Genomic DNA, 24,456 nt, shown 5'->3' with positions numbered 1-24,456 from the left:
TTGTACATCTGTATGCTGAACACGTGAGATTAAATAAATAATGCTACCAACAATAAAGAATGACAACATGGATGCAGCAGTTCATATAGGTTTACTTGCTTTGGTTTGAGTGGGAAAAGAAAACAGAGACTAACCCATTGGCTTCAACTTTTTGACTTCATTCCGTCTCCTGTTTTCATCCAACCTCTTTGGCAGTGACCGTGACAAAAAAACAAAACAAAAACAAGTGCTGGGCTGCAGCAGCAGCCTCCAGGCATGCGCTGTCAGCTCTGCTGGTCCTTTGCCCCCACTGATATCACCTTCCAGTTCCGGGGGCCCTGTGCTTGCTTTTTTTTGGGGTGGGGGGGGGGGGAGAAGCAGCAGCGATGGTGGCAGTGTGAGAAAAAATGATTCCATGTCTCAGCAGGAGACTTTCCCGCTTTGGCGGGACTGCAGGAGATGATCCCCCAAAGCAGGAGTCTCCTGCTGAATATGGGAGACTTGGCATGTCTGCAAAAGGATATTGTAGCCCCTGGAGGGCAGGTCCTGGCTACAGGATCACTTCTTGCTTCTCCAGGATTGCCAGACTAGAGGTGGGACTTCTCTACTATGTCCCTGTAGACCTCCTCTATAAATTTCACTGTCTGCCTGCCTCAGCTCCTCCCAGTCTGCTATTCTAGTCTATAGAGGTTGGACCCATTCCCTGAGTGCTAGGAGCTCTTTGCACTGAGTACACACATATGACTTCTCACCAACTGGGAGATAATAAAACATGTGACACACAGGCCCTCATGATCCAAAGCCCCACGCTGTTCCAAACAGCGCCCTAAAAATAGCGCCGGGACAGCGCAGGGCTTTTCTGCATCGATGATCAAAGATAATGCATGCAAATCTAAGCAGCGCTATTATCTTTGATTATCATGTTGAAGTGCGGGAGAATTGCGCCCGAGCATGCGCTCAGCACAATCCTCCCGCACTTGTTTGACAAGTCTGGGCTGTCAAAAGCCCAAACCTGTCAAACAGCTTGCTGAGGCCCGAACAACGAGGGCTGGAGCTCCGGTGTGTCTCCAGCCCACCCCCAAACCCCCAGAAAATGTTGTGGCCGCCGCCGGCCAAACCCTCTCCCACCCTCCCACCCAGCGACGGGGGGGGGGGGGGGGGGGGGCTGGAGGTCCGGTGGACCTCCGGTCCCCCCAACAATCCCACCCCCTCCATGTTCAGGGAGGGCTGGAGATCCGGTGGGTCTCCAGCCCCCCCAAACCCCCAGAAATGGTGAAGTGGCCGCCTCCGGCCAAAGGCTCTCCCACCCTCCCACCCAGCAATGGGGGGGGGCTGGAGGTCCGGTGGGTCACCAGCCCCCCAAACCCCCAGAAATCCTTGAGTGGCCGCCTCCGGCCAAAGATTCTCCCCCCCAGCGTTGTCCTTTGACTACCTGGTGGTCCGTGGTGACACCCCCCCTCCCGGCCCCCCTACCTTTCGTTGGAGGAGGGACGCAGCATGCCTGCCTCCCTCCTCTTCCAGTCGACGCCGCTTCAAAATGGCGGCGCCCAGCCCCGCCCATTGCATCCTGGGATGCGCTGGGCGGGGCTACAGACCATGTAATGGAATCTCCGGATCTCCAGCACTCCCTGAACATGGGGGGTGGTGGGATCGTCATGGGGACCGGAGGTCCACCGGACCTCCAGCCCCCTGTTTGCGTTTGCTTTGGGGGGAGAACGGGGGCCTGCCAGCATGCAACTGCATGCTGGACAGGGCTCACCATTTCTCCCCAATGATCCGCAAAGTCTAACGCCAGCTCGGAGCTGGCGTTGATTTTGCCGCGGCCAGCAACCCAATCTTTGGTGCGCTGGACGCTGATCATTGGGGATGAATGCGTTAAGCGCTGATTAGCATGCATTTGCAAGCTAATTGCGCTAGTAGCCCTGTTTAGCATGCATTTGCATGCTACTTGCGCTAAGAGCCCTCGAGTGTGTTGTTTCAGGCGCTCGAGGGCTCTGATCATGGGTTGGCAGCAAACTCCGGCGCTAGTATGGCGTTAACAGCCTCTAGCACTGGAGTTTGCTTTTGATCATGAGGGCCTCACTGCAAAAGACTGGATGGCCCCATCTCACTGCTGGACTGCTGCCTGCATCTTAGTATTAGTCCTCACTGTTGCAAAGTCCAATTAACCAATGTTTGTTGTTTTGGGTGAGCCTGGGTGCTAGGGATTCCCCACTTGTGAGAATATGCAAGTCTGCTTGTCCTCAGGGGGAGGTAGACAGGATTGTGAGAATATGAAGCCTGCTGTCCTCGGAGAATACCTGCTACAGGTAACTGAGATAATATTTAACTATCTCTCTGACCTCATGTGCAACTTTCTTTAAATCAGTCACCTTACTTTCTAACTCTTCTTACTCTCTTACCTATCTATATGTTCCATCTTTGCTTTACCCTTCACTATCAATTATAATGTTCTATTACATTTTGTGTTGACATTGTAAGTAGTATACTATGCCATACTTTGTATTGTTATTTGAATATTTTTACTGCTGTAATTGCCTATTGCTCATGTTTGATCTATTCTTACTGTACACCTCTTTGAGTGAATTCCTTCAAAAAGACAGTAATTAAATCCTAATAACTAACTAACTAACTAACTAACTAACTAAATAAATAAATAAATAAATAAATAAATATCTTCTTGCCACTCTCAGTATGCAGTCAGCTTGGTCTTAGAAACTTCTGCAACTGTCCTCTGCCTAGGTAATCTTTGACAAGCTTCATTTTCAGGGGACATTTTTGGTTCAGTGAAAATTCTGAGATGAGGTTTGTCACCCTATGGTATCCAGGCCTCTGTGTTTCTAGGAGAACAGGTTGCATAAGGTGGTTTACGCCGTGGTCCCTTCTTTGGTGTTGTGGGACCAGGTATTACAGGACAGCCAATTTTTTCTTTCAGGGTTTCCACTTCTACTAAGAATGCCACTGGGCATGCTGCCCAGCAGGATCCTGCTTCAGGCTTCTTTTCTACCATGGCCTTCCATGCCACTAGAGGAAGGGATCTCGGGTCTCTCCTCGAGCTCCAAAGTAGTGGGGCACCCCTCACGGGGCTTGCACAGTGGCTCCATTGTCTCAGTCTGATGGGAATCAGGATTCAGCGGGGTAGCAAGCTGTCCCTCTTCCATTCCTCAGCAGAATGTTTTTAGGTCTCACCCTGCACTCCCCAGCTGACCCCTTAGGCAGTTCTACCTGCCTGGTGGCCATTTGTTCTTGGTGCCACATTTGCGCCTGCCCCTGGTGACAAGGGGGCACAGGATGTTAGTCCTTTGGTGGTTCCCTGGAAGAGAATTCCTTCCTCCTATCCATGGAGTTTTGTAGAGTTCTCCTTTCTTATTGGGACCTGTACAGTTTGTATTGCTTACAGCCTGCAAGGGGGAGATTTTGCCCTGGCCTGACTCTCGTGGACTCGGGCTGTTCTAAGTCCATTTCACATTATCACAGGAGTTTTCTGTCCTGGTATGCTGGGAAGGCTATTATCTATATTTTGCGAGTACCTGCTTTACGGCTGTTCTGTCACGCTGGTGTGCAAGTTCATCCACTATGGCTTCCCTTCTTCAGTCCTCAGCGGCTCCTATACACTTTCTCCAAGAATCAGCTCTTCCTCACCCCAGTTTGGGGGAATAGTGGGGTAATACTTGCCATAGTCTGGAGAAGGTTTTTCTTCTTGTGGATCATCAACACAGATTCATACCCAGTTTGTCTTCGCTTCCTAGTCCTTGGGCCTTAGCATATATTCATACTATGGGTGTTATGTCAGCTATCCTGGTCATTCTTGCTAGTACCTGGTGCTATGTCAGGCACTTTCAGAGTTCCTGGTTGTTCTGTCTTTCTTGGATCCTCCGAGTCACTCAACTATGGCTGATAGTTTCAGCATGTCTTCCCTCGTATGTTTTGGAGGTTCTCTCTGTCTTGGGAGATAGATCTCAGCAGCTCCTGTGCCGGGACTCTGCTGGGTGCAGCAGTTTTCAGTTTCTTCCAGAAGTCCAACAGTCCACATTTTTCTGAACGGTCAGAAGTGGACTCAGATCGCCCATATTTGGCACGTTTCATATGGGTCTGGATTCAGACGTACCCTGAATCGATGTCTTTGGCAGTCATGCCTGTCATTTCCTAGCCTTGCCCCTCCGGGTAGCTTGTTCACCATAGTACAGTAGTTGGTTCAGCTCACTGCTTCGGGTAAGCTGGTGTTTGGGGTGGCCTTAACTTTTTGAGGTTACCTCTTGTTCAACCAAGGCATAATGCCTTTCTGAGTATGGGTTCTTTCTGTTTGGGGCACCTCACCCTTTTTTTTGTCAATACCAGGTGATATTGGCCAGGGCACTCTAGTTTTAATCACAGCTCCGGGGATTAACCCAAACAGGAGTTCGGAATCCAGGTCTTAGACTTGTAAAGATTCCCTGGATTTCCCTACTAGTGTGCAGTTACGATTCTTTCTCCCATATCCTCGGGAGTTTCGATCTTTCATCTCTTTTACCTTTAATTCCAGCTAGTTGGCTGTTCACTGTGTGCTTTTCCACGACTGAACAGTGTTCAACGAGATCCGTTGGTCAGGTCTTTGGTTTTTGCCTTCCTTAGCATCTCGGCGTGGGCTGCGGCTTCCGCAACCAGGCTAGCTCACTGGCTCAAGAAGGCTTCCACATCCATTAATATACTCGCAATAAGCTTATCTGGTCAGTTGCCAGGCGTTTTCAGGCCGACCGGCTGCAATCTTTGGGACATAAGTCCATCTATGTTTTTCCTGGGTATTGGAAAAACATAGATGGTTTGTATTCCTTACATACTTTCTGCAGGCATTACCTTTTGTTTACCTTGGCTCAGTCGTTGGCTTCTGTTGGCCTGGTAGTGCTATCCGTGGATGCTTTAGATTCCCACCCTAATTCAGGACTGCTTTGGTACATCCCACAAGTCTCTGGATTCAACTGCTGCTGACGCTAAGGAACGAGAAATTATGTCTTACCTGATAATTTTCTTTTCTTTAATCGCAGCAAATGAATCCAGGGTCCCACCCTTTGTTGTTGTCAGGGGTTATTTTCGGTTATTTCTTTCAGTTGAACTATGTTTCTACTTTACAGGTATGGTTGTCCTTGTTTTTCATCTTGGACGTTTTGGTGTCTTATGTTGCTTTGTGAGGAAGGAGAAATGTTACTGTTTTACTTCTGTTTTCTTCTGCTTTGTCATGAGAAATACTGGCTGTCCAAGGAGCATTCCATCCTATAAGGAGGTGCAATTCAGCACCCTCTATATCCACCTGCTGATCACAACTACAGGGTGCAATTCAGCACCCTCTATCTCCACCTGCTGGTGAAACCCACAAGTCTCTGGATTCATCTGCTGTGACTAAAGGAAAGAAAATTATCAGGTAAGACATAATTTCTTGTTAGCATTTAGCATGTGTTAATCGATAGCACATGTTAAATCCAATAGTGCACCTTAGTAAAAGGAGCCCTTAGATTATGAACCCTCCAGGGACAGAAAAATACATACTGTACCTAAATGTACGTTGGTTCAATGGCTTGCAGGCAGTATATAAATAAATAATGATTCCTCCTGTGTTCTGCTCACACTCAGCCTCAGAACATGCCTACACATGGGTTGCATAAAAGTGCATGTCTTCTTGTACTCTGGGATAATTTTATTAATATGCTTTTATATGTATAAAAATGCTTTATGTATGAAAAATTCTTTATCAACTTACCTCCTGTGTGTGTATGTGTCCCTCCCTTTATTTTTTGGCAACAGCTAGAGCTGCAATTAATAATTTATGCACACCTGTGCCAGCCATAAAGGTGGGGTAATTGTGTGTACCTAAGTGTGGCGGTCACCCTATTCTGTAATAACATGCCTATGTCCCATCCATGCTCTGCCCCTTTGTGCACCCTCTCTTGCAAATGCAAGGGAGGGCATACAAAGTTAAGTGCCAGAGCCGGTGGTGGGAGGCGGGACTGGTGGTTGGGAGGCGGGGTTAGTGCTGGGCAGACTTATACGGTCTGTGCCAGAGCCGGTGGTGGGAGGCGGGGCTGGTGGTTGGGAGGCGGGGATAGTGCTGGGCAGACTTATACGGTCTATGCCCTGAAGAGGACAGGTACAAATCAAGGTAGGGTATACACAAAAAGTAGCACATATGAGTTTTTCTTGTTGGGCAGACTGGATGGACCGTGCAGATCTTTTTCTGCTGTCATCTACTATGTTACTATGTAAGTGAGTATATGCAGAATAGCAATTCTAAACATTTTTGCCTACAATGCAGGTATAAATGGTAGTGCATGTTTCATAGAACTGCCCCCCCCCCCCACATTTCTAAATGCTTTTTCAATATTGACCTAGTATTAATAGATAGATAGAGATATGTATTCACACACACCACACATATACACAATAAGAAGACAAATTATAAGAGTACCTGTCTCAGGTTGTCTTGTTATGATTTTATCCATGTAGTTCTTGCTCTGTGAGATGTCCTCATGCCAGTACTGACACACATAGCGCTTTTTTAGTACGTCATTCTCACTCACAGTCAGCCAGCTGTTGATTGAATAACTAGTACCAGCCTCATCGTCTTGACTGATCTCTCCAGTCACTGCATTCAGCTGGCTATGAGTATTCCGGCCTTCCTCTGCCCATTCCACCTTAATAACATTTGGGAAAAACCCCTTCAGATTACATAGAAATGTCCCTTCCTTGTGAATCTCAATCTCTGTAGGAGAAGGGGGCAAGATCTTTGCTGTGGGCTTCTTCGTACTTTTACCTGATTCAGCAGAAAAAAAGAAATGGGTTACAAACCAATCCACACTAAGGAGAGAGTTCGATAAATGGCATTCAAAATTTGGAACCGGAAAAAAATTGGTATTAAGTGCAATTCTATAAAGGGTGCATGCCCTTTATGGAATCATGCTTAGCAACGATTTCTGGACCTAAACCTTAAGACACAAGACTTACACCTGCTGAAACCTGGTGTAAATGCTGGCATCCAAGTTGGGCATGCTGAGGCTATATTCTATAACTACACGTTTAACTTTTTGGAACAACCCTGACATGCCCCTGCCCTTCCCAAGGCCATGCCTCCTTGTGGGATACACACTATGGGAGTTGGGTGCCTTGCCTTATAGAATAGTGTACAGCCATATGAGCATGCAGATTTTAATGGGTGCCAATTAACATCAATAATTGGTTGTTAGCAGCTTGTTAACAAATTAATTTGGGTGCCATATATAGAACCCAGGGTAAATGTTGAAGAAAGCATAATGCAATGCCCTCCAGGTTCATGCAAGGAAGCTGAATTGTTGTGCCTACAAACATCAAAAAGCCTTCAAGCTCAATGGTGGTGGATATGTGGAATGCCCTCCCGCGGGAGGTGGTGAAGATGAAAACGGTAATAGAATTCAAACATCCGTGGGGTAAACACAAAGGAATCCTGTTTGGAAGGAATGGTTCCATGGAATCTTAGCGGAGATTGGGTGGCGACACCGGTAATTGAGAAACAAAACGGGAGCTGGGCAGACTTCTACGGTCTATGCCCTGATCGTGACTGAATAGATAGGGATGGGCTGGAGTGTAAATTTTAAGGGGCTTTGACGTTAGCTTCAGAACTTAGTACAAGAACAGTACTGGGCAGACTTCTACGGTCTGTGCCCTGAGAAAGGCAGGGACAAATCAAACTCGGGTATACATATAAAGTATCACATACCATGTAAAATGAGTTTATCTTGTTGGGCAGACTGGATGGACCATACAGGTCTTTATCTGCCGTCATTTACTATGTTTAAGAATAAATTGGAGAATATCATTAAAGTAACCAGATAGTGCACATATTGAAGTTTGCAGGCTTCTAGGGTCTAAAAAGATCACTGGCATTCTTGTCTTAAGATAAGTACATATTTGAGGACCTCATGTTGAAGTATGTTACAAGTACAAATATGTAGTGCATTGATTATATCATGTGGAGATTAATGACAGTGACCTTTCTAGACCCTGGCAGCTGCAAACTTCAATATGAGCAGTATTTGGTTACTTTAATGATATTCTCTGATTTATTCTTAAACACTGTGGAGATATGTGAAAGATTTTGTTGAGCTGTGAGTCTTTTTGAAGTTTGATAGTTTCACTGTCTTCCAGCAAAGGAGATTTTCCCATATTATTTATATGGATAATGCCTACAAACAGCATAGCATTAAAATTACAAATAGAACAGCACAGATATGTTGATTAGTGTGGAATACTCCATTATATCCATGGTAATCAGCATGTTTTTTCTAGCAAAAAAGGTGCTGGTACTCAAATGCCAGGCCACCCTTCAGGGGTGGGGTGATTACTGAGGGACCCACCCCACAATAGTCAGGCCTCCTGCAATCAGTCACAGAATCTATGGCAAGGCAGAATTGATGTATAGAGCCTGAGCTCTTTCATTAAAACTTGGGGTCCTTGGGTCAATTTTAGCAGACAATGGAAAAGGTGCCGGTACTCAGTACCCCCAAGTACCCCCTCAAAAAAAAGCCCTGATGGTAATTAACTTTTTTAGAGGTCATTTAACAAGTCTAAAAGAAACTATGGACATCAGCCCAAACATGATAGCAAAGGGAACATGTTAACTGTAAACTTCAATAGTATTTTGCAAAAGTAACAATATGATTATTCAGTTCAGCTGTTTCTGCAGAAAGTAGGAAGCAGACAGCCTCACAGATTTTAGAAGGCATCTCTTATGATGATCTATGTTTTCTCAACACCAGTGTTTATCATATCGTTCATATATCTGTAACACCCCTTTACCAGGTGCACCTGGATTTGGGGGTCTGACTTGGCTGGAGCCTCCCGAAGGTAGTCTTTGTCGGTCCCTCACTCACTGTGGTGCTCGGTGCTTCTACCTGGGGAAGAAAAGCATTAGCGGGTGGGATTACCCTCTTCTCCCCCCCAGTGTAGTAAATGGTTTCTGTGCACTGATTTTACAGACCCTTCTCCCCATTCTGGTCATATGCGATACATTGGCAAGTTTTTCTAGTTTTTTCCTCGATGATCTATGAGGTAGATCTCCATCTATTGGCAAGCTTGGGCTTTCCAGATATTCCTCAATTCTCCAGTAACACTGTCACCTTTATCTAGATTGGTTTGTTGTACACTTAAGTCATACCTATGTTTATTCCTCTTCCCTAACTTATATACAGACTCTGCAGCTAACCTGGAAGCCTTTCCTCACTGTTCTTTCAACTTTTGTACATGCCTGGTAAATGTATGAGGCAAGTAACCATCTGCTACAGCTCCAAAACACAAGTCAACAGGCAGCCTGGCTTCCCTCCCAAACATTAGAAAATAGGACGAGTGTCCTGTGGTATCATTACATGTACAATTATATGCACGCACCAGAGAACACACATATTGACTTAATGGGAAGATTCTGTAGTGGAGGAGTGGCCTAGTGGTTAGGGTGGTGGACTTTGGTCCTAGGGAACTGAGGCACTGAGTTCAATTCCCACTTCAGGTACAGGCAATTCCTTGTGACTCTGGGCAAGTCACTTAACCCTCCATTGCCCCATGTAAGCCGCATTGAGCCTGCCATGAGTTGGAAAGCGTGGGGTACAAATGTAACAAAAAAATAATAATAAAGGGTACCCAAACGTAGGTGCCCAGAAACCCAAGTACTCAGCTCTCCAATTCATTAACAGCAATTACATGCGTAATTGGCATTAAAGAAAAGCGACTACATCTGTATATATATATGTGCACATTGCGGTACCCCACCAGCTCAAAGGCTGTTGTAAATGTGGGCGCTGAAATGTGCCAGATGTGCACGTACACACATGTGTTCTATAAACTGTGTGTGCTAATCCTGGGCATGCCCCTGACCCACCCACTTCAATGTCCTCTTTGCAGATGTGAGCCTTTGAAGTAGCATGCACAGTTTAGAGAATAGCAACTAAGGGCAGTTGGGCATGCAACTACAACATGGTGTCAATTAACTCCAATTATAGCCAGTAATTGGCTGTTAAGTCCATTAACAGACAATTATTATATCAATTTGCACACGCAACTGTCCTTATTCCATAACAGTATGCACAAATTTGGGGGCTAAAGGCTAGATTCTATATATGGCGCCTGAAAAATCAGCGCTAAAAAATTTCTGCCTAGGTGTATTCTATAAACCACATCCAGATTTAGGCGTGGTTTATAGAATATGCCTAGCGGCCATGCCTGTGCCTAGCTCTAGGTGTGCTCATTTAGGCGAAGTAAAACTTAGTATAAATACCAGCACCTAAGTTAGGCGCAGAGCAGGTGTATTCCATAACCCTGTGCGTAAATTTTTGGAACGTCCATGACCCGCCCGTTCCATGTCCATGGCCATGCCCCTTTTTTGGCAGCACATATTAGAATTTATGCTCATCACATTACAGAATACGCTTAGCAAGTAGTACGCATAAATTCAAATTATTGTCAGTGTCAGTAATTGCTTGTTAAGTGACAATTATCAGCGCTGATTGGCTTGTTAAGTAATTAAATTGCATGTGCAAATCCAGAATATGACCGGATTTGTGCATGCAATTTTGGTCATGCTATATAGAATCCAGGACAACACTCAATAATTGGCCGATTCAATTAATAGTTGGACTGGTCAAACTATATTCAACAATCAAGCAATCCAGTCCACAATTTCTTCACCACATATATACTTAAATATTGTTCTACAAATCTTCAGTAGTCAATATTTTCTTATAGCATTTATATGTTTTTATGGATTGCCTCAATGATGTGTGTCGTCCACCACCCTTACAGGCTTTATGTGGCGACCGATAGTGACATCAACCTCTTCATTGGCCCGATTTATTCTTTTATAGGCTAATTAAACTATAGTTTATACAGAAAACGTGTCAACTTTTACACTTATCTTATCTGTCGGACTCGGGGGTATCACTGTCCGACAGTGATACCCCCCCCCCCCAAGTCCGACAGATATTGGAAAACATAGCATAGCTCTAATGAGACACGAAGGAGCACATTTTTGAAAGAGAAAAGTGTCTAAAAAGCGGCATAAAGCAGTATTTGGATGTTTTTCTCACAAAAATCAAATCAGTATTTTCGAAACCTTTATGTATGCTGATGACATAACTTTAATCTTCCCAGTTACCACCACTTTTCAGACCCTAATTGATACTGTCTCTCTTTGCTTTTTTACTATTACCAACTGGATGTCATCTCACCATTTGAAATTGAATAAGGAAAAAACTAAATTCTTATTAGTAGGGGGGGGGGGGCACAACAGAATAATGAATTAAAATCAGATCTGCTGATTGATGGGAATTGTTTTGTGCTTGATAAATCCATAAAACGTTTCGGTGTTATACTGGATAATAAATTATCCATGGGGCATCAAATAACTTCCATAGTAAGGAGTGCTCTTGAATGATGAGAAAACTAAGAGCAGTTCGTAAATATCTGTAGATTTGTTTCAAATTAATGATGCAGGCATTGATTCTTAGCAAACTCAACTATTATAACGTGAATCAACTTAGGTTTACCAAAATATCTATTAAGAAAAATTAAAACAGTTCAAAATGTGGCTTTACATCTAATATTCTCTCTACATAAAACAAAATTACTTCCTACTTTATTAGGGCTCATTGGTTGACTGTTGAGGCGAGAATATTTTTTAAGTTGGGCTGTTTGCTATGGAAAATTACATTTGGACAAGTTCCATTATATATGATCACTCTTGTGCATTATACATTGGTGAGTTATTTATATAAGTTTTAGAAATTGGCATTATTTGATCTTCCGAGTCTTAAAGGTATTACCTCAAAGAAGCTTTTTAATTGTTTATTTGCTTTTCAAGCTGCTAAATTGTAGAAATTCTTACCAGATAATCTCAGAAATATTATTAACTGTACTATGTTTAAGAAAGGTCTGAAGATACTATTGTTGCAGATTTATGTGACAAAGAAATAATTTGATTATAGTTACTTTTTATCATTATTATTATTATCATTATTATGTGATACTGCTTTAAGGTTTAAATATTATTTTGTATTTATATTTTGTAACTTCCTAGACTATTGTGTTCTAGAATCTTGCTGTAAACTACTGTGAACTATATTCATTGATGTAGATTGTAAAATTTCAACCCGAACTCTAGAAAAGGTTTTACTGAAATTTAGGAAGCTGATGAAAAATGTACAACCGAGACAGATAAAATTTAAAATAAAGCACAGAGCAAAGATGTATATTTAAAGCAAACAGATTCTAATAAATGCTGAAAGTGTTTAAATAAGACAGACATCTACATTCATTGTATTAGACTTGCATGAAAACAGCATATCTTGGGACCAAATTAGGGAGGGATGGCAGGGAATGTCAGGAGTGATTAGAATGATACTAAAGGACCATTTCACTAAGCTGTATTAGCTGTTAATGCATGGTTTAATGCACTGTGTGGTCCTTTTACCAAGCTGCAGGAATAATGGCCCTGCGCTAGTGGCAGGGGCCATTTTTCCTGCGTGCCAGGGCCCTTTTTACTGCAGTGGGTAAAAGCCCTTAAAAAAATGACCATGCAGTATGATTACATTTACCACATGGCCATGTGGGGGAAACAATTAAACATAATACCACACACAGATCGGTGCCACTCACTGTTCTACTGCCCTATCATGTCCCCTATGCTACATTCTATTGTTCTACTCCCAGATATCATTGACTTTGATTTGTCTTCCTATAACTCTTCACAACGTACCCATAAATGTACTGTGACCAATTGTATCTCGATTATTCACAATGTATTGTAAGCCACACTGAGCCCGCAAATAGGTGGGAAAATGTGGGATACAAATGCAATAAATAAATAAATAAATAAATAAATAATAATGATACTCTGAAAGAACAAAAACAAGCAGTATCGTAGTGTCTATGAGGGAAAAAGTCTCAACTGTTACGGCAACAATTCAATGCTATTAGTTGCACGTACACAAAAAAAGTCATCATCAACTTAAAAACCCCCGTGTAACTTTTTATATATATATATATATATATATATTTTTTTTTTGTTTCTGATTATTGAATTTATTCTTGCTTCGTCTCAAATTATTATCATAGTCTTTTCAGAGAAGTTTCTATGCACAAATACACTTATCTTTCGGCTTTATACTCCAGCTTGCTAGATGATTCCAACGGTCCCGTTTCGGTAATCTTCCTCAGGGAACCATACAGCAAAACATCTGTTATTGGCTAATGCTTCATGCTGGAGAATTCTTAAACAGACATCTGCAGCATGAAGCATTAGCCAATAACAGATGTTTTGCTGTATGGTTCCCTGAGGAAGATTACCGAAACGGGACCGTTGGAATCATCTAGCAAGCTGGAGTATAAAGCCGAAAGATAAGTGTATTTGTGCATAGAAACTTTGACTTAAAAGACTGTGATAATAATTTGAGATGAAGCAAGAACAAATTCAATAATCAGAAACAAAAAATATATATATAAAAAAAGTTAAACGGGGGTTTTTAAGGCAAGGGAAACACTTAAAGCCACCCACTGAGGTGGTAGTAAGGGCTCCTCCGGTAACCCCTGGCAGTAACTAGGCAGTGCTCAGCAATGCTCAATAACTGATGGGTTAGTGCCGCACTATAAAAAAAATGTTGTTATGGTGCACCAGAAATAGCACACACTCGAGGCGGAACTATCGAGTTAGTGTGTGGTAAGCCTGCATTGGGCTTACTGATGCTCTGTAAAAGGGCCCCTGAATGAGGTTTCACTAAAGATGTATACAGAGGCACTATTACTTCCTTTTTCCTGCTGGCCAGTCCTTTACTTATGCACCCTTCAGATATGATCATCCCCAGTCCCCCTCTTTCATGCACAGATGTATTTCTCCCTCTATACTATAATCATACTGTACAATAGGATCAAAGTATCAGGAAGTAGCAAGTTCAAATATGTATGTTATCTTAGTCGCATTAATGTTTAAAGAAATCATATCTGTGACATGCATAGTAAGTTAAAATTATTTCTGCTTCAAGATAAAGAGGAGAGTGAGGGAAATGTATATGTTTGTGGTGACAAGCTCTAGATACACTGACAAAATTAGAATGACCTGATACCGAATCTAATTGAGACAGGAAGGATATGGCAGCAGACTTCAAACACATAACTGTTCTGTATGTTAACTATTGTAGAATTAAACTATAACATTGATTGATATCTGTGCTGTATGCTGGAAAGATCTGTAGCAGTAAATTATATATTATACTATTAATAAAAAGAATTAAACCACAGAAACCAGAAATAATCTAAAAGTCTCTAATTGTCCAGTGCTTTCAGACTTCCCTCTGAGAGCTGTTGCAAAAATCAGAAATGCCAAATGTGAGAACTTCTATATTTGTGCAGCACCCCCACACCCAGGGCAGGATTAATTCATTTGCAAACTAGACATATCTGTATGTGCCAGAATCAAAAACGAACCCACCTGCCAAGATTCTTAGCCGAGAATGGTAAATTCTGGAAGATATAGCAATTCCCAGAACCACTCTCTGCAGTTTTCTCCAAGCTAATTCAAGAGAGGAAATCTGGGGAAGGAGAGTTTAAAGCCCACAAATTAAAATGGGAGGGGGGGGGGGGGAGTTGGGTAGCAAATGGGAATCCACAAATGTGCTTATGCTTAGTTCCCAATATGTTGTTAATCTAGCCCTGTGTGCAACTGGTGCATTTTGCATCTATTTAATTAAAATCAGTTGAGTTGTATTGCAACTGAATTTAGAGATCTTGATATTTTTAGATTTTGGGATGCTTTCAGGCTTATTTTCGAAAGAGAAGGATGCCCATCTTTCGACACAAATCGGAAGATGGGCGTCCTTCTCACAGGGTCATCTAAATCGGTATAATCGAAAGCTGATTTTGGACGTCCCCAACTGCACAGCAGTAGGCAGGTCCCTGGATCAGTTTTAGTGGGTGCAGTGCACTTCAGGCAGGCAGACCCAGACCCATCCCCCCTCCTGTTACACTTGTGGTGGTAAATGTGAGCCCTCCAAAACCCACCACAAACCCACTGTACCCACATTTAGGTGCCCCCCTTCATCCGTAAGGGCTATGGTAGTTGTGTACAGTTGTGGGTAATGGGCTTTAGGGGGCTCAGCACACAAAAGTAAGGGAGCTATGTACCTGGGAGCAATTTATGAAGTCCACTGCAGTGCCCCCTAGGGTGCCCGGTTGGTGTCCTGGCATGTCAGCGGGACCAGTGCATTATGAATGCTGGCTCCTCCCATGACCAAAGGGCTTGCATTTGGTTGTTTCTGAGATGGGCGTCCTTGGCTTCCATTATCGCCGAAAATCAGAAACGACCTAGTCTACGGACAACCATCTCTAAGGAGACCTAAATTTCAAGATTTGGGAGTCCCGGACTGTATTATCAAAACGAAAGATCGACGCCCATCTTGTTTCGATAATACGGGTTTCCCTACACCTCCACTGGGACATTTTGCGAGGATGTCTTCAGCAAAACTTGGGCGTCCCTTTCGATTATGCCCCTCTTTGTCACACGCCAATCTAGCACTACTGCTGGGCTACTGCAGAAGTTCGGTAGTAGTGCCTGCTCCCATTTCTGGAACTGAAAAATAACCTTTTACCTGGTGGTAATCGAGCAGCCCCCACCCGCTGCCCAGTTACTGCTGGGTTAATGTGGGAGCTCTTATCACCTTCTAAATAGGTGGCGGTAAGGGCTCCCCTGGGAAATGGCCACATGGCCATTTCCTTTTAAAAAATTAGCCTTTTTACCCGCTGCGGTTAAAGGGGACGTTGATGCATGGCAAATCCATGCACTGACGCTACTGCAGGACTCCTTTTACCACAGCTTGGAAAAAGGGGCCCTTTGAGATTTGTTTTATGAATTACATATGTATTGTTATAAGCTGACTAGAGTCCTAGATATATGTGGGTTATAAGCTTATTAAATAAGTAAATAAATAAATATGCCAGTCCACTGTAAACTGAAACAGTGGGTGAATAAAAGATACACTATTCACATCTATGCAGTTGGCACTGAATTGTTTAACTGCAGAGTAACTGGATTCATTACTGTCAAACACTAAATATTTAAGTAAATAAATAAATAAATAATCAATTACAAGTTCTTTCATAATCTTCTGTATATTTAGGCACATTTTAAAGATTGATATAGATAGATGCTTGTTTTGTGTATTTCAAAACGATCGCACAACCAATATGTAACATGATAAATATTATTTATAAACTTCACATAATAAAAGTACTTTGAAATGTCATGTGAACAAATGAAAACAATAAAAGTGAGTGCTAAGAATATTATGCTCAAATTTGCGAATAAGTTTCTTCAGCCCACCAAGTGACCATTGTTTTTCAGGAAACATTGGAAGGAACTTTTTCGCTTCATAACATTTCGTTTGTGTCAGAAACGTTATGTTCTTAGCTTCTAGTGAGAAACCCATGTTGAACAATTGTAAATTATGACATCATAATTAAGACATGCTTTGTAAAAAATATTTATCATGCTACATATTTATTATGGGCCTCTTTTACTAAGGCATGCTAGCATTTTTAGCATTCGCTAAATATTAGCAACATCATTAGCGTGTGCTAAAAACGCTAGTGAGCACTTAGTAAAAGACCCCCTATATGATCATTTTATAGCTCTATCATGGGCCTATTTGTGAACCACATTTGGTTATTATACACTACTACTACTACTACTAATAGCATTTATATAGTGCTACCAGACGCACGCAGCGCTGAATATTTGACATAGAGAGACAGTCCCTGCTCAAAGAGCTTACAATCTAGGTAAAACAGACAGACAATATGGGCAAGGGAATTACAGGGTAAAGAGGAACAGGGGGGAGGAGGGTAAATGAGTAGCGGCTAGGAGCCAAAGGCAGCAGTGAAAAGGTGAGCCTTCAGCATAGATTTAAAAACAGATAGAGATGGAGCTAGACGTATGGGCTCGGGAAGACAGTTCCAGGCATAAGGTGCAGCAAGATAAAAGGAACGAAGTCTGGAGTTAGAGGTGGAGGAGAAGGGGGACGACAAGAGAGACTTGCTCAGAGAGCGGAGTTCAAGGGGAGGAATGTAGGGAGAAATGAGAGAGGCGAGGTAACGAGGGGTCATAGAGTGGATGCATTTAAAGGTCAGTAAGAGAAGTTTGAACTGTATACGGAAGTGGACAGGGAGCCAGTGGAGAGACTTGAGAAGTGGGCTAGTGTGGGCATACACCAAACCATTTATTTGTTACATAGAAAAATAAAAGGGGTCGTTACTTTGAAATGCAGTGTGTATAATGGGCGAAAATGGTGTTCTTCTGGTGTTATCAGAAAACTGGGTAGAATTGCTCTTGGCTGGCTAGAAAGTTTGTACAACTGACACCTGTAACTGAGATAACTAACACCCATCCTTTCTGCACAGCCTCCCCCCCCCCCCCCCCCCCCCCCCCCCCGCCACACCTTGCCATAAACAACATAGGAAACAGGATAAGTTTTAAAGTTGGCCTCAGCTTTATTTAGAAACAAACAAAACCAAGCCAATTGACTAACAAATAGTCATCGAGCTAAAATGGCCACTCACCATATTAATAGCCAGGCAGCCCTATGAATTCCCATCTACCCGGTATCACACTGTGTGGATTAAAGAATCCCCTAACAGTCATCCATATCATGCTACAAGCTGCAAAGCACCCTTTGTGGTTTGGTGCCTACCAAGCCTCATACCATTGCCAAAACTGTAACTTCACCCGGCCCCCCATTTATGGGCAGTATCATAATTTTATTTATTTATTTATTGGGATTTATTAACCACCTTTATGAAGAGGTTCACACAAGGCGATATACGGCAGGTACAGTTTAACATAAAACTTACAATGTTAATAGCATAACAATAGTAAAATAACCAAGAATAAACTAAATACAATATGAGGTAAACTTGAAAAAAGTAAATTGAAACCTAATAAAAGAAACTACCGTGAAACAGTATAAAAAATATACACATTTAACAGCACTGGAATTCAAATACAAGTGATATGATACTATGTTAGTATAATACTAATGATACATATTGACTTCTCTGTCCTTACAAACATATATTTGTTTGTAAAATTGAAAAGTAATAAAAAAAAAGGCTCCCGCCGCTACCACAGGGCCATTTTCCCTGCATCTTAGTAAAAGGACCCCTTAACCTTCAACCAAGCTCTATGACTTTTCCTGCCTTCAAGATTTCAAAATTGATTACAGACCAATGACTTGTTCTGCTTTCAAGAATTTAAATTGATTGGACAGAGACCAAAACCTTTTTCTGCCTTCTAGATTTTAGATATGATTGGACAGATGTTTATCAATCCGGATCAAGAACCACAACATAAAACCAACACATGGAAGTACCACACATCATCAACCTGAAGAAGGCCACAGCAATATGGCTGAAATGTCAGTCAAGCAAACTCAAACACACAGCAGCACCCAGAAAGCAGCAAGAACTATGCATGCAATCAATTTGCAAGCATTAAAAAGTTCCAACGTTCGAAAAACAAAAAACAAAATACTAATGATACACGTAAGACGCATGCATTAGAACATTCAGGGGTCCTTTTACCAAGCTGCGGAAAAGAGGGACCTGCACTAGCAGCTGGGGCCGTTTTTCTCATGCGCCAGGGCCCTTTTTATCGCAGTAGGTAAAAAGACCCCAGGCACACATGGCCATTTACCGCATGGCCATGCAACAGGGAGCCCTTACCCGTTGAGGTGGCGATAAGGGCTCACATGGTAACCTGGCAGTAACCGGGCAGCGCACGATGATGCCCAATTACCGCTGTGCAAGTCCATGCACTTCGAGTGGGACTACCACTCGCGGCTGCGTTGGACCGACAGTAGACCTGGAAGAGTGAGCAGTAAGCCCGCTTTGGGCTTCCCATCGCTCTGTAAAAGGGCCCCTCAACTAACATAGATATGAAGCTAAAAGATTTTCTACAATATGGCTTAGCATACAACTGAGGGACCAAGAGCAGATATATGATGGGAACAAGATGTGTGGTCCCATTACAGCACCATTAGCTCTGGTGCCCCACCCAACTGTGGCTCTTCATTCCGACCTCTGTGAATTGCCCCCCCCAATCCAAACACAGAAAACACAATGTGTCACCAAGGGGGGGGGGGGGGTGAGATGGAGCACGAAAATGGCAGGAGCAGCTCACACTGGCGAACACGAAGGCAAATGAAATGATTCCTCCCAGAATTCCAATACCTGCTGTACTGCCCATCCCTTCACTCCCAACCTTCCCTGCCATCCCTCCAATCTCCATCCTTGAATTATTTTTAAAAGATAATACCTTATTATTCCTTGCTCTTCAACCACCCCAACACCACCCCATCCCTAATACAGGTGCTCCCAGTTCTGGGGCCAGTTCCTGGGTAATACTGGCTCCTACTTGTGTACCAGCTTTACTTAGAAGCCAAATTTTTTTCCCAAAAATTTTGTATCTAAGTAAAGCTGGTACACAAGTCAAGATTAATATTTTTTTCTCTGCTAGTGGTGTGTTTTTTTTTAAATGCAAAAACCTATGACTAGTAATTCTTTACAGTGAGTGAGCACTGCAGGTTCTTGTGGAATGGTTTGGCATCTTTTATGGATCTTCAAAATGTGCCTAAGGGTCCTTTTTACTAAGTCACGTTAGAAGCATGTTAGCATTTTTAGTGCGCACTAACCATGCAGATGCCCATAATATTCCTATGGGCGTCTACATGGTTAGTATGCACTAATTTTTAGCATGTGTTAAAAATGCTAGCTCACCTTAGTAAACAGGGCCCTAAATGTGCAGGAGGTTATGGAACAACTTGCGATTGTTGCTTTATTTAATTAATGATTCTATATTTTTCAACATGTAATTAAACTCTGGAATTCGTTGCCAGAGAATGTGGTAAAGGCGGTTAGCTTAGCAGAGTTTAAAAAAGGCTTGGATGGCTTCTTAAAGGAAAAGTCCATAGACCGTTATTAAATGGACTTGGGGAAAATCCACTATTTCTGGGATAAGCAGTATAAAATGTTTTGTACATTTTTGGGATCTTGCCGGGTATTTGTGACCTGGATTGGTCACTGTTGGAAACAGGATGCTGGGCTCGATGGACCTTTGGTCTTTCCCAGTATGGCAATACTTATGTACTGAAATGTAGGATAATTATATGTTTGGCTATTACACCAGCTATTTGTATAACTTTTCATGAGGTACAATGCAGGCACTGACCCGGCAGCCCACATTTCAGTATCTTGCAAGCAAGTTGATTTCCTCCCTGGCTGCCAACCTCAGTCACTCAGGGACCTTTTTTCAGTAAGTTGCATTAGGTGCTAATGTGTGCCTAGCACAGTTTAAAATGGCCTAGCACAGTTTAAAATGGCGTACCTTGGGACACGCTTAGGCATCCTGTGATAACTGCCAAATGTGCATGCTCTAACTGCACAATAATAAAAAAGTTTATTTTTGAAGGGGCATGTTGGGGGCAGAGAGTGGGCATTCCTGCGTTAAACAGCCAGTGCATCTACATTAGTGTGCAGTAACTGTGGTAAGTGCTCACTCGGTACATTTTTTAAATGTCCACATTAGCACAAGGCTATTTAATACAAAAAATAGAAAGTCGGCATTTAGTGCATAGGAAAAATCCATGTAAGGGGCACACTGAGGCCACTTTTTTTTTCTACTGCAGTTTAACAAAAAGAACTTCTTAGAAATTGGATCTAATTATAATAGCACATTTTCACAGGTACAGAAAAATAATCATTAACTTTGGGACCCCTTACTAAGCCATGATAAAAAGTGGCCTGTGCTAGTTTTGATGTGTGAAATTGGCACGCGCTGGGCCATTTTTTTTACCATGACAGGAAAAAGGCTTTTTTTAAAAAAACAGGGCAGTAAATGGCAATGCGCTAATATAAAAAGTGGTATGTGGCTATTTACTGCCTGAGCCCTTACTGCCACCTATTTAGAAGGTGGTAAGGGCTCACCTACTATTTGTACGGTAATCAGGTAGCACAATGTGGCCCTGCTGCCGATTACTGCTGGATGGTCCCGCAGTAGAAAATATAAAATTATGTTCTACTGCAGAAAACTGCGTACTCCAACTTCGGAGCTATTGCCGGGCACCTGGGCTACCTCAGCCGTAGGATCAATTTGGCATGTGCTACCTGTGCGGTAGATCTACCATGGCTTGGTAAAAGGGTCCCTTTGCCAGAAGTATCTTCTGTTTGAACTCCATCTCCTCGCTATCAAGATGGAATGTATCTTGCTATGAAATCAGTTTTCAAGCCATTCCAGAAGAACCTGCAGTGCTCACTCACTGTCAAGATCTGTCAGTCGTAGGCATTTGCATTTCAAATGCTGGGAAAGGGGAAAAAAATACTAGCCTTGACCTGTGGTACCAACTTTTTTCAGGCACCAAATTTGTTTCCTAGATTTGTTGTGTCCTTTATCAAGTGGCAATCGTACAAACCTCATTTTCCTCCCATTATCTAAGTATTAAAAAATATTTGGAAAAAAAAAAGCTCTTATGCATTGTTTTGCATACAGATCATATTCTGCACATTTCAGCAAAAATATGCATTTTAGGATGAGAGTAATCAGTTGAATCCCTAGCATATACCTAGGATTTAAATTATATTGTGTGTGACATGCATTACAGTCCGTGCACTTTGCTGTAACACAACAGTGTCCTATACTTTGTCATCTGAAAATGTAGCCACATCGTTTAGCTTTGTATTTCTTTTGCAAAGACATTTGAGTATAAAAACCTAGTAAGTAATAACCAAACACTATATAGTTTAGGATAGGGACGGTGAAATGCTTATGGTACAGAAATGAATAATTTGGCACTCATTTCCACTGTTTGTAGGGACTAGTTTATCATAAAATAATTATTTAAAAAATGAGGACATGGTAATACATTTCCACCTCGATTAACGGTATTCCAGCGTCCACCTTATTACCTCTTCAGGTATTACTATCACATTTACAGTAGGACAGGAGACCTAATCCTTGCCATCAGAATTCATAAGTACATAAGTAATGCCACACTGGGAAAAGACCAAGGGTCCATCGAGCCCAGCATCCTGTCCACGACAGCGGCCAATCCAGGCCAAGGGCACCTGGCAAGCTTCCCAAACGTACAAACATTCTGTACATGTTATTCCCGGAATTGTGGATTTTTCCACAAGTCCATTTAGTAGCGGTTTATGGACTTGTCCTTTAGGAAACCGTCTAACCCCTTTTTAAACTCTGCCAAGCTAACCGCCTTCACCACGTTCTCTGGCAACGAATTCCAGAGTTTATTTATGCATTGGTTGAAGAAATATTTTCTCCGATTTGTTTTAAATTTACTACACTGTAGTTTCATCGCATCCCCCAGTTAATTTGTGAAATGTTCCAGGCTAAGCCTCAGGGAAGATAATGTTTTCCAAAATTAATACCTTTTTTTCTGTGATTCTCACTTGCCATTGTGGTGGTTGGTAATATAATTTATATATAGTCCTTCCAAAATGTAAATCTTTCTGAAATCCAAGCAATGTGGTTTAGTACTTCTATAAACAAGGTATGGGCAAAAACGAGATAAGTAGCTAAAGAACCCATGGGATTTATCAGGTCCTACAGAACAGAATTATCAGAATTAGAAATGTGCAAAGAAGGGCCATGAAAATGATAAAGGGGATAGGACGACTTGCCTATGAGGAAAGGCTAAAATGGCTAGGGCTCTTCAGCTTGGAGAAAAGACGGCTGAGGGGAGATATGATAGAGGTCTATAAAATACTGAGTGGAGTGGAAGGGTAAGACGTGAATCACTTGTTTGCTTTTTCCAAAAATACTAGAACTAGGGGACACGCAATGAAGCTACTAAGTGGTAAATTGAAAACAAACAGGAGAAAATATTTCTTCACTCAAGGTGGAATTAAACTCTGGAATTTTTTGCCAGAGAATATGGTAAAAGCAGTTAGCTTAGCAGGGTTTAAAAAAAAGGTTTGGCTAATTTTTCCTAAAAGAAAAGTCTGTAAGCCATTGTTAAAATGGACTTGTGAAAAATCCACTGCTTATTTCTTGGATAAGCAGCACAAAATCTCTTACTGTTTTGGGATCTTGGCAGGTACTTCTGAGGCTACTGGGCTTAATGGACTTTCGGTCTGTCCCAGTATGGCAAGGCTTATGTTCTTATTATATCCTCCAAAAAAGAATAGATTTATACAAACGTGTTTATTACAAACTTAGATAATGCATACTTAAATTTCAATATAAAATGCCCAAATCCTAAAAAAACTCCAAACTGCCCAAAGCACGGCAGCCAGACTTATTTTTGGTAAATCACGATTCGAAAGTGCAACACCACTCCGTGAAAAACTCCATTGGCTCCCTATCAAGGAACGAATAAACTTCAAAGTCAACACTTTGATCTACAAGATACTCCACGGAGAATCTCCAAGTTACATGACCAATTTAATTGACCTTCCAGCCAGGAACAGGTCCATATCTTCTCGTACTTATCTCAATCTTCACCTTCCAAGTTGCAAAGGTCTCAAATACAAAACCTACTACACATCCAACTTCTCCGTTCTAGGCAGCCAACTCTGGAAAGCCATACCAAGATACATCCATACAACCAACGAACATCTACCCTTCCGAAAGCTTCTGAAAACATAGCTCTTCAAACAAGCCTATCCAAACGGCCCAACTTAAATTAAGAACATATCCACCAACTACATTAACTATATCTCAATCCTTCCCCCCACATCTCTTCCTCTTATCCCTCTTTATACAATTGTGTTATCTCTGTGATACTTTTACCCACACATTATGTTGCCTCTGTGATGCCTTGTACCCATACATTGTATTATCTCTGTGATACCTTATACCAATACATTGTAAGCCGCACTGAATCTGCTATAGAGCGGGAAAGAGCGGGGTATAAATGCTATAAATAAATAAATAAATAAATAAATATAACATTGGTATCTTCCAGAGATGTTACTTATCCTATCACTGTACATGCACTTCCTAAACTTCAAGAGAGTTTCCAGAGAGTTTGGTTTGATCAGAAGTGTTTAAGATCTTCCTCTGAAAACTTAAGAAGTCACATACAAACATTTATATTGTTTGTACAGGAGTTTAGGAAGTGTATGTATAGGGATAGGATAAATAATATCTCTGGAAACTATCAATGTTATATGGGGGTTTATATTGAAATTGAAAATATGGATTATCTAAGTTTGTAATAAACAAGTTTGTATAAGTCTATTCTTTTTTGGAGGATATAATCCAGCTTATAATCGAACGAGAAAAACGCCCAAGTTCCGACCTAAATCGGGAAATGGGCGTTTTTCTCACAAAAACAAATAAAGCGGTATAATGGAAAGCCGAACTTTGGACGCTTTCAACTGCACTCCGTCGCGGATGCGGACAAAGTTGACGGGGGCGTGTCGGAGGCG

General features: G+C 42.1%; 1 protein-coding gene across 1 annotated transcript in view; it reads right to left on the bottom strand.

Moving 5' to 3' along the window:
- Window positions 1-24,456, bottom strand: part of LOC115473020 (TCR gamma alternate reading frame protein) — a 79,576-nt gene that overhangs the window by 9,406 nt on the left and 45,714 nt on the right. Inside the window, exon 8 of the mRNA XM_030207651.1 lies at window positions 6,416-6,760. Coding sequence (XP_030063511.1) covers window positions 6,416-6,760 — 345 coding nt within the window. The remainder of the gene's footprint in view (window positions 1-6,415; window positions 6,761-24,456) is intronic.

Source organism: Microcaecilia unicolor, chromosome 1 (genome assembly GCF_901765095.1).
Source record: "Microcaecilia unicolor chromosome 1, aMicUni1.1, whole genome shotgun sequence".
Taxonomy (NCBI): domain Eukaryota; kingdom Metazoa; phylum Chordata; class Amphibia; order Gymnophiona; family Siphonopidae; genus Microcaecilia; species Microcaecilia unicolor.
The sequence above is the reverse complement of the archived record's forward strand: the minus strand, read 5'-3'. Positions and strand labels throughout refer to the sequence as shown.